This window comes from Microplitis demolitor, chromosome 1, assembly GCF_026212275.2.
Source record: "Microplitis demolitor isolate Queensland-Clemson2020A chromosome 1, iyMicDemo2.1a, whole genome shotgun sequence".
NCBI classification, from domain to species: domain Eukaryota; kingdom Metazoa; phylum Arthropoda; class Insecta; order Hymenoptera; family Braconidae; genus Microplitis; species Microplitis demolitor.
In genome coordinates, this window is record NC_068545.1 from 8267829 (window position 1) to 8280088 (window position 12260).

At 31.0% G+C, this 12260-nt stretch overlaps 1 protein-coding gene across 1 annotated transcript; it reads left to right on the forward strand.

Moving 5' to 3' along the window:
• The first annotated feature begins 1508 nt into the window (after positions 1 to 1508).
• LOC103576467 (tigger transposable element-derived protein 4-like) lies at positions 1509 to 2750 on the forward strand. The gene has a single exon (XM_014442302.2). The coding sequence runs from the start codon at positions 1509 to 1511 to the stop codon at positions 2748 to 2750; it is 1242 nt and encodes a 413-aa protein (XP_014297788.2).
• The last annotated feature ends 9510 nt before the right edge of the window (positions 2751 to 12260 follow it).

Below are 12260 nucleotides of genomic sequence, written 5' to 3' on the forward strand. Positions count from 1 at the left end.
CAGTTGAACCAAACACTTTAAGGTACTTGCTTTGTAACCTTTTATTATGCCACATTTCAGATGGTGTTTTTGTTGCTTTCAATGATTTTGTTGGTGTTAAATTAATTAGATAGGTTGCAGTTAAAACTGCATCACCCCAAAATACTTTATCAAATTTTGCACCAGCTATCATTGGTCGCGCTTTCTCTGTGATCGTCCTGACCATTCTCTCAGAGACATCATTTAACTGTGGAGTTCGTGGAACAGTGAGACGATAACTCATAACTTTCTGTACACAATAATCTATCATTTCGTTTGATGAGTACTCCCTACCATTATCACAATGTAAATTGACTATTTTTAAATTAAACCGTGCTTCACTCTTAGCTACATAGTCTTTAAACATCTCAAATACATCCGATTTAGTTTTAATTCAATATGTTGCACAATAATATGTAAACTCATCGACGAACAATACAAAATAATTTTGATTATTTATCGCAGAAGGCGTAATTGGACCACATACATTAGAATGTATGTTAAATAACAGTCGTTCTATATAAGCTTTACTTTTAACTTTGTTAATTGATAGTCGGACTTGTTTACCAATAATACATGCTTCGCATGTTTCGTCAGCTTTCTAGTACAGCTGTTTTTTTTTTTGTATTATTACTAATTGGTAAGCCTGAATTTTCTTTTTTCAATTTAATTCTTTTTTTTTTATTTTTTTTTTTTTTTATTTGGATATATTTTTTTTGTTATAAATCGAGATATTTTAATCAAGTTTTCTTATAATTATAATAAAAATACGAATATAATTAAAAAAAAAAATTTAATGAAAGAAAATTGTATATACAGTGTAAACTCCATGTAACGTCACTCTATTTAACGACAAACTCCCTTAAGCGTCGAAATAAATTGGCTTTGGTTGGTTTAGCTTGTCTTTCATACAATGTTCCACTCTACATAGCATGACACCCACTCTCGATAACGACAACAATTGAGTAACAAAAAGTATCTTTTAAGTTGCTAAAATTAGTAAAAACTGCGCAGCTGTGTACGATCTATTGTCGCTTTATTAACCTAGCCCGCAATAAACTCGACTGTCGGCATCATGCATACCGAACTTTCTAAGAAATTCGTTCTTTTGTTTACAAATTGGGATTGCTTGTACGTGTAGACTGTTGTTGGCCATGACTCATATGTAGGAGTCATGGATTATCTATACCTTATCATATTCTTAGTTGCTCACAAACTTTCAAACTGTAAACATAGCTAATAAAAGAAAATCACTGTGTATTGACGAAAAAGTTTTACTGATACGCGCAATAGAAACGGGAGAGAAGATAAGGGATGTTAGCAAACGCTTTGGATTTAGTCGCTCTACCGTGTCTCCAATATGGAAAAACAAAGAAAAAATCCTTCACGCTGAGGGCGAGGGAAAATCTTCCAAAAAATTAAAGAAACCTATAAACGAAGATTTGGATCAAGCTGTACTATCATGGTTTCACCGACAGCGCCAGAATAATATGCCTATCTCGGGGCCGCTCGTGAAAGCTAAGGCGGAGAATTTTGCTGATGAACTTGGTTTAACTTCTTTCAAAGCATCAGAAGGATGGCTCGGAAAATTCAAGCAGCGTCATCATATCAACTATGGTAAAATAAGTGGGGAAGCACGAAGTGTTGATACAAATGTGACTCATGATTGGATTAACAGAGTGTGGTCAAAATTCATAGAAAAATACGCCCCAAGTGACATTTTCAATGCTGATGAAGCAGGAATTTTCTATAAGTTGACTCCAGATAAAACTCTGAAATTTAAAGGGAAAAAGTGTGTGGGAGGAAAGCTTTCCAAGGAACGTATTACGATGCTTGTGGCTGCTGATATGGATGGCACAGAAAAAAATAAGCTACTAATAATAGGCAAATCGAAAAATCCGCGCTGTTTTAAGAACATTAAAAAATTGCCAGTGACGTATAAAGCTAATAAATCAGCTTGGATGACCAGTCAACTTTTTGAAGAAGAAGTGGGAAAGTGGGATGCAGAATTAAAGGGACGAAAAATTTTACTTCTTGTTGACAACTGCCCGGCCCACCCGTTTATATCAAACCTTCAAAACATAGAGTTGGCATTTCTTCCTCCAAATACGACTAGTGTCTTACAGCCAATGGACCAGAGTGTAATTAAAAGCCTCAAGGATCACCACAGAAGGAAATTATTGATGGAGCTAGTCGAATCTGAGGGTAAAACTTCTGTTAGTATGCTGCATGCAGTAAATTTTTTATCTAAAGCCTGGGAAGAAGTGACACCCACAACTATACAGCACTCTTTTCGACATGCTGGACTTTGTACCAATTCTACGAGTGATGAGGTGAAAACAGAACCTGAGGTTGAAAGCGTCGACGACCTTCCATTAACCGAGTGGATTCAACAGTTCAACATGGCAGGAAATACGGTAAATCTTGAAACCTACATCGCAGTAGACGACCGCCTGCTTACAACGGCTTCACTCGCAGACGAAGAAATTTCGAATTCAGTGAGAAAAACTGAGGATCAAGAACAAGGCGATGAAGAAGATGAGATGGATGAGCCTGAGCCTCCGCTGAGCATTGAAGAAGCTCTGGAAGCAGCTAAATTATTGGAAAAATACTTCCTTTATAATCAAGATGCCTCAATATTGCTAGATATGAGTAAAATAAGTAAAAAAATACAACAAAATTACTGGTGCAGCAAAAGACGTCAGACAAAAATAACAGACTATACGCAATAGCGTTCAAATAACATTCTTTTTTATGCACATAACTACTAACAATAGTCGGAAATAAACTTTTTCTTTTTCTAATTCTGGTGTTTCTTTTCTCCATTTAACGATAACTCTCTATAACGCCATAAAGTGCACAGTCCCTTTAGTGTCGCTATATAGAGTTTACACTGTAGATGTTAAGTCTAAACTTATATCGGGCTTAACTAATAGCTTCTAACTAAGCAACTGTTTTGGTTAAATTTTACCTATTTATAAAACACTTTTATATTATTTTTCATGTTTTAATTTTATTATTTCATAATAATAAATGAGGATTATGAGTCGTGCACTTTTGGATTTTCCAAATTTTTTTTTTACCTATGGGGCCCAATCGTTGATGCTGATTTATTGAATTAATCAAATTTTTACTTATAGTAAAATTCAAAATAAATAGGTTGTTTATCACCTTACCAGTCATCACGACTTTTCTATGATGACGTATTTCCACATCAGTCTTGCAGAATGTGATGGTATACCCAGCCTGCTGTATCCTCGATACTGATAATAGATTATACGATACATCAGGGATGTACAGTACATTTTCTATGCGACCTTGAATTCCCAAATTACTTGTCACAAAAATGGCTCCTGTCTTGGATGCTGTAATAATCACCCCATTCTTGGCGACAGAAATCTTCATTGGAGTCTTTAGGTCTGAGAACATACCTGCCATGTTCTCTCGATTGATGAGGCGGTCAGAAACTCCAGAATCCAATAGAAACGAGATTTTATATTGATTTTCTATAAGGTAAATGCTACCAGTCATAAATGCAAAACCTTTTTTTTCTATCTGAGGTACAGTTAAAACACTGGACAGATTTCAGCTTTTCTTGGTTAAATTTACTCTTTATTTTTTTCTCCAAGAAACGACATTCATTCTTATAATGTTCTTTTCTACCACAGTGATCGCACCGAACATTCACTTTCGTATTATCGAACTTTGGCTTCACTTTACTTCGGTAATTTTTACAATATTTCTGAACTTCTAAATCTTGACGTTTAACTTCATTGACTTTATTTTCAATATGAAGTATTTTACTACTTGTGTCTCGGTTTTCATTTATTAACTTCACTTCGTGACCCAGAAGACGTGTTTTCATGAAATTAAGTGTGATGTTATCTCCTGATAGTGTTTCAATCAATTGCAGTAATGATTCCGTTATAAGTGGGTGGAAGAGTCATCAGTAGATGAGCGACTTTATCAACTTCAGTCATTTTTGCACCCGCTGCAGCCATTTCGGAAATAAGAGAATTCAATATCATGAAATGTTTACTCAACTTTGTATCACTTACTAACTTCAAGTTGAGTAAGTTCTTACGCACAACCAACTGTTTAGCTACGCTCTTTCTTTCATAGACTTTATATAATTCATCAATAATTTCTTTTGCTGAAGTTGCTGAGTCTGCATGTCATAAAAACGAATCGGAAAGATATCCAATAATTACGTATTTAGCGATGCGATTTAATTTATCCCACTTGCTATCAGGCTCTGTTGGAATAGCTTTTTTTATGACACTATTTGCTATAAATTCAGTTAATAAATTCATAATCCTAAACTTCCATATATTATATTTTTCACCATTAAAAGATTAAATGTTTCTTTTTAATCTTGAATTTTCTATATTTTTCTCTTAACAATAGTTGTTAACAAATCACCGTTCACAAATTTAAACACTTAATTTTTTTTTTTTTTAAGAAATAGTTTTGTATAATATTAATATATCTTAACTATACTGTATTAATTACCATTGAATTAATAAAAATAACCAAGCACCAGCACGTATGCAAGCTCGTTAAATTCAAAACAATCACTGGTTACAATTTAAAAATTAAAACTTTACTGAAGAATAATTTATTAAATTTGAGACGTATTCTGGGCCCATCACCTGTTGAAAATGAGGAAGGTTACAGGATCATATTTAGTTAAATTTAAATAAATTATGTCTTTATTAATTTTAAGTGTGATTTTATTTAGAACTGAAAAGAGCAATCGGAAGATACGTGCTTACAGCTGAGAGAGCTAGTTAAGACTGAATATTTATTACAATATATTTCTTATCCTAGGTCCTTATATCCTACAGTTACATTTGGCCTACGTACAAGTTATAGCTTGCATTTCCTCTGTCTCAAGAATATACCCAATTTTATTACCCTGAGAGGAATATTACTTTCATCTTCAAAGAATTAATAAAACTTAATTCTGCTTCAAGGACAAAGAAACTGCAGACCAGATGTCCCCGTATTTATTCCAAAGACATTAAAATTAAAATATAAAACTAAAAACTAAAAGTATAAGAGAGAGATTTTTGTTAACTGACCTACAATAATTCAAAATTTTATTTGCTGACCTTTCACGAATAATTTTTCTATTTCCAAATGCGTGTGGTGACCGAGCGGGCTAAAGCACATGGCTTAAACTGCTCTCAATTGAAGGGTTGGCAGTTCAAGTTCCATCGTACGTCATAAAAATTAATATTCCTTCTTTACTGAAGGTAAAAAAGTAACATTCAACCCTCCAGAGGGATAAATAAGTCGTACAAAGAATTTAATAGTTTTTTTAACCAAGAAAAATTATTTCTTGAAAAACCAAAAAAAAAATACTTGGGCCGAGAATCAAACTGCTTTAAACCAAGAAAAAAAATAGTTGAGTCATTAATTAAATTTTTTGAAACCAAGAAAAAAAAATACTTGAGCCGAAAACTAAATTATTTTAAGCCAAGAAAAAAATACTTGAGTCGAAAATTAAATTATTTTAAACCAAAGAAAAAATACTGGAATCAAAAATCTAAATACTTTAAACCAATAAGAAAAAAAATATTTGAGATAAGTCTGAAATGTTTCTGAATAAATACAAAGGTTTCTCAAGCTGAATAGTTTTATTCTTGGATTGAGACAGTTATTTATTCAAGAAGGAAATTAGCTTCCAACTGCAAATTTAGTCGCTGCTTCAATCAAAAACAAAATGAGAGCTTGATTAAAAAAAAAAAATTGGGAAGAATGTAAATTCTTCACCTCAAATAATCTTTTTTTTCTGTATACAAGAGTGTACATGAAAGTATTGTCGAGCGTATAGAATTCAAACATGTGTTGGAAATAATGTTTTCAAGCGCCTTGAGATTGGAAACAGTGGCGTTTTGAGCTAGCCCGCGGGTTTAACCGATATCCAGATTTTTTTTTATTAAAACGATTCAAAGAGAATACGCTGCTCATCCTATTACTCGACTCTGTATAGCAAACGTATGAAGATGGAAAAAAAACAAAAGAAATTAAAAATCAAAGATAAAAATTTTTGTATGGCCAGATCATAAATGCTGAGTTGTGAGTGGCTTTTATGCAGACAGTAAACTATTTCTTTTTTCGTCAACTGAATAACCAAGAGAAAATAACAATATAATAAGAGAATAAAAAGGCTGCATAATAGTGGAACACCGCAGACTTCTTGGTAATACATTTTTGCGTGTCTCTTTCTCTGGACGGACATGTCGTCGACCGAAAAATTCATTTTTTCATTTTGGCATCCAACCACAGACACACTCTTTTGCCCACTCGTAAAAATATCATTTATGTCCCTGACGGAGACATATTCACGCCAGCTTTAATTTTTTTTTTTATTTTTTATTTGGGTCTCGTGCTTTAGAAATATTTGACTTGGCGAATGTGAGACGATAGCAAACTTGAAAGAAAATAACAAATTTAAAATGTTACAGAGCTCTGAATATTTCAAACAAGATCTATTCGCTTCTTATTCAATTATTTTTTTTTTTTACACTTTCTTCATTTCATTTCTCTTACATTTAGAAGGAAAGAAGTAATATTTGTCATGTGACGTTTATCCTACGCTTAATTTTAGGATTATCTAAGCCGATTATTTATTTTTTCACTTTACATTGTTCATACTGAAATATTTTATTGACAAATAAAGTCAAGTACTGGCTCTTTATCTAAAAAAAGAAAATTGAGTTTTGATATTACTAAAAATAACAAACACACTAAAACAGATGATAATCATAATATTATTGAGATAATAAAAAATGAAGATAAAAATGCCGCTGATACGTCTGTATCAAAAGAACAACGCCTGAAATTAATTGCCAGTGGATATGTCAATATGGATACATGTAGCAGCTCTCTGTCACAGTATGACGGTAATGAAATAAGAACAACATCAATGACCATACGTAAGACTTGTTTTTATTTGAAAAAAGATATTTGTATGCAAATAAATTCAAAATAAACATTTTCATTTTTTACAGAAGATCGTTTCAAATAGATGAAATCATTTTTTTAAAGTATGAGTAAACAATTTTCTAATATCAACGGACAATTAATTGAACTTTCTTGTCAAGTAAAGTCACTGAAAAAAAATTGCAAATACTTTTCGCCTCTAGATAAGGATATGAGTTTTGAAGAGGAATCAGAAGAAGAAAATGAAAGAGGAGGAGAAGGAGAAAAGGAAGATTTTTCACTTCACTTTCCTCTTGAAAATGATGAAGATTTTGAAAAATTTAATAGAAAAATTTCAAGTAGCCACAAGTTTCGTCATGATTTAGTAAATTGTAATTAATTATTGAATAATTTTTAAAAAACATTATATTCAATGCCTTAAAGAGCTACAGTAAATATTATTATATTTTTCAGGTGAACCAACTATTCTATATAGTGAGCAACAAAAAATTCTCGATATAGTGATAAGAATTTAGTCAGGCTTGCCGGAGCAGTTTCTATTCAAACCCGCGAGTAAGGCTCACTGAGTCGATTTCAAAGTTCGTTCTCATGATGCTCCACGCGTAGGCATCGCTGGTCCTAGATTGATAATCGTGATTTGATTTTGTTATTTTAAAATTAAATATCTGCGAGGGCATTTCCAAAATTTATTTTTACGGAAAATAAATCTGAATTCGCCAACCTCGCGACTTGAATTTTATTCTTCAACTCTTTCGTCGTGACGGTCCTACGTCTAGGCATTAGGACTCCTAGGTTGGATACCTAGAATAAAAATCATATGAGCTCACGACGAAATGATGTAATGAATAGGACCGAACCCCTTCACGTGACCTTCACCGCCTAAGTACTCGATTCCTCGTTCGGAAATAGTCGATTCCTTGAACAAATTTTAAATCACCCGAAAGCAAAGCCAGCCTATCGGCCTAGCGTGTAGTGCGTTCGTATGAAAAGATTCAACCTGTGAATCGCAAATAAAGAAAATTCAATAATTATCATAAAACATTGTAAACGCCTGTGTACACAAATTCAAACTGGTGAATTTGGAGTGAGTGTGTGTGCAGGTATATCAACCCTCCAGGGCAAGTCCATTATTATGATATTTTTGTAAAATATAACCTGACAATATACTACACATGTTTATTAACATATTTGTTTCTTTATTTATTGTCCTTTTTCAGAAAACTCCTTTCATAAATATATATATATATATATATATATATATATATATATATATATATATATATATATAAGAAATAAATTTTTAAGTTAATCAACAACATAGAAAAATAAGTATAAAAAGTTTACATAAAAAATATGTTTTTTTACATATTTTTTTTTTACCTAGGTTGTTGGTTGGATTAAAATATATTTTTTATATAAGCTTTTCACATTTATTTTTCTATGTTGTTGGTTAACTTACAAATGTATGTTTTAAATATTTTTATACATGTATTTTTTATATATTCTAAGATATATTTTTAATATATAAAATATGTACGAGATTTATATATTTCGATACCGAGATTTAAATCGGCCAATAGTTGGCTTTTTAACATATATTTTTTATGTATTTTCAATATATATTTTTATTTTATGAAAATTATATTTTTTTAATATTTTAACATATATTTTTTTAACAAATTTTTTTCATGGGGAATGTTTAGGCATTTATATTGACTACGAAATAGTTAAGAGCTCCCTTTACATATATTCACAAGAAATAACTGTTTAAAATTATAATCTATTAATAATGAAAAATTTTGTTTGCATTATTTAAAGAAATCGATTTCTCATTTTTGCTTATTAACATATTTTCACTCAGCCACGAACTGTCATATAACTTACATTAATGATGCCAGGAAAAAAAATTTTATATTGTTCCAAAATCTAAACTATTCCCATAAAAATTATGTCACTCTAATTATTAAATAATTCAATGTTTTCACTATATCTTGTATAAAATTATAACTTAGTGAGCTACTGGAACATTTTATAAATTGAAAACATAATTTTTTTCAAAATTTCGAAATACATTTTTAAGTACCACAACGTGAAAATTTTTTGTGTTCTATTTTGAGTTCCCTGAAAATTTTTTTTAAGTACTATGATTTTATTTAAAAAGAGATACTATAGCTGAAAACAGGCTGATTCAACTATCGGCCAAATTTCGGCCTTTTCCAATAAAATTTCATAGTTTCGGCGTGATTTCGGCCAAATCAAGCTGTTTCGGCCTATTTCCGCCCAAATATTTTCACTTGTGTTGTCACACAATATACTGTTTCTAATTTTTTGATGTGACTATTTTTCACAAAAATACAGTCTTCCAAAAATCACTTGAAGATTTATAAATTTTTTTGTTTTTTTAATTTTTTGGATAAGTGGATTTATTTCTGATAGTAATAACTTCTTTGTATTAAATAACTTGATAATAATAAATCTTACTCAGTCATAAAAACGCGTAGAAAAAAACTCTAGCCAAAATGAAACGAATTTTTATTTACTTAATTTTTCTAAGCGAAATATTTATTAATATTTATTGCTTAAAAAAAAAAAAGAAAAAAAATGATTTATGATAAATAAAATTTTTCATGAACAAATTGATCTTTATAACAGTTTTTCATATTTCAGATAAATCTCTAATCAACAAATGGAGGAGTATGGAAATTAAAAAAAGTAGAATAAACACATTAGAAAAAAGATTTGTCATAAAACACAGAACAGTAAATTTGAATAAAATAGATTTATGTACGCGGTAAAAAATCCAAGCATTAATGGTGTAAATTATAGGGTTTCGTGTCGTTGCCAGTTTTGAAATCCATTATTCACAAAATAAACATGAATAAAAGCAAGTGCGATAGAGAGTATAAGGTTATTTTAACGCAAACGTACTCACACTATCGAGACTTGGATACAGAAAATACGATGGAGAAGTCTTCCCTGTTTTTTGGTTCGCTCTCTTTGTAAACAATTTCTTCGATCACATTTCGCCTATATTCAGCCACTGCGTATAACCTACAGTAATAAAATGCAGATAAAGTGGCATTATATTTGAGGGTGATGCCCAACACCTTACCCTTAAAATCTAAAATATTTGGGAGAAATAGGACCCACTTAAAAAAAGAACTAGTGAGGACATCAGTATATATCTGTTTTTTACTTTTGGCCCCTTTGATACTTCCCTTGAACGTTAAATAACTAGGCAAGAGGCGTCACTTCCTTGCTCATATTAGATACATTAAGAATCGTAACAACTTTCATTATTTTAGGAAGTAAAAAAATTTTTTTATAGAAATTAAAAATTTTATTTTTCAACACCCATGAGTAGATTTTATTATAAAATAAAAAAAACTCAGGGTTTATTATATTTAAATAGATTTATAACGAAATTGTAATTTCTACTTTAGTAATGTGAAAACTGAAAAGAATGCCGAAATCATGGTCTTGATATTCGTCTTTTTTTATTTTTGCATCATTACATTCATTAAAAAAATAATAATAAAAAACAATTAATAATTCGTATATTTATATTTATTATAAATAATAAATGACTAAAGGCTTAGCTTGCTTGTCCAAAGCTTTTAAAATTGCAATTCATAAAGAACAATCAGTTCCAGTCGTTAATTATCTGAATTAGAAATGATAAAAATTTTCGGGCTTTTAGGATTATGAGTATGTTACGAAAGCTTTTAGTATTCTTTTGTGAGAACGTTGATGTTACTAGAAACCTAGAATATACACGAAGTAATAGTACCATGTTGCGTATTACTACTACGGGATTTTTTTTTTTTTAAAGTAAATAAATCACTGAATGCCTAAAAGTATTGAAGAATTCCATTTCGAAAAAATCTGATTCAATTGTTAGGATTCATAATAAATTCTAATAGTTATAACGCAAACCGTTTTTATTTCCGCGACGGAGACGCGAACAAAACCCGGAATCCGTATATGGTCACCCACGTATAATAAAAATTGTTAAATAATCCAACTAAAATTTTTCATAAGGACCTGACGATATCCTTATCAGATTAACCTTATTTCAAATAAGGTTTAGATCAGTCTATCCTAACAAGGACGAGGCCCTTATCAGGATTGCCTTATCAAATCCTTACCAAGATATCCTCATCGGCTTCTCATCAGGATTACTTTATCAGGTCCTCACCAGGATTTCCTCATCAAATCCTTATCAGGGTTGCCTTATTAGTAATTATTTTAAAAAAAAAAATATTAAATTGCGAAAAAAAAAATAAGAGAATTTTAAGTTGATCGGGAATGTTATCTATTGTATTAAGAACATTGGATTAGAAGAAGTAAACATGGTTTTTATTGATGAAAAAATCCCGATGATTGCTGGACTCGAACCTGCGTCCGGCCGATTCAAAGTCCTTCATGCTATCCACTGCGCTGACACACATATGTGATCTGGTACGTGTAAATATTATATTCATTATGATGTCAAAGAATAACTGATGAAGAAGTGAAAATCCGTGCTGCAATGATTGACGTGATTTTGATAAAATATTCATTTGTACTTTGTTTAATTTTTAGCCGGTAAATAAAATATTTAAAGGGATTTGGTAACTTTTTTTGAATAACGATGTCCTGATGAGGTCTTGATAAGGAATTCATCAAGTCGACCCCATGGCAAATAATTTTTTTTTAAATTAGAATATCCTGACGAGATCATGATAAGGAATTTGTCGGGTTAACCCGATGGAAAATAACGTTTTTTGAATAATGATTTCCTGACGAGGTTTTGATAAGGAACTCGTCAGGTCGATCCGATGGCAAATAATTTTGTTTTTAATTAGAATATCTTGACGAGGTCCTGATAAGAAACTCGTCAGGTTTGCCCTAATAAGCAAATCTAATATTAACTTGACAAGGTCCTTATGATATTTCAGGCAAATCAGGAAAAAATTCTAGTCGGGAATAATTTTAAATATGACTCAAAATAATAAATAAAATAAAAGTGTGCCTGGACCAGCTCCTCAGGCTGGGTTAATGCATGAGTGCGCCAGCCCGTTTTTATAAAACAGACAAATATTATAAAATATTAGGAGAGATATCACGGGATAAAATCTTGAACGAGAATGTATGCACCAAGCGGAAAGACAACCTAAATAAATATAAGGAATAAATATAACTGAAATATATCCAGGAAATGAACAAACAAATGTTGGCTATTACTAGAGTTCTTTAGTTATATTATGTAATTCAAATATATTTGTAACTATAAATCTAATAAACTATTA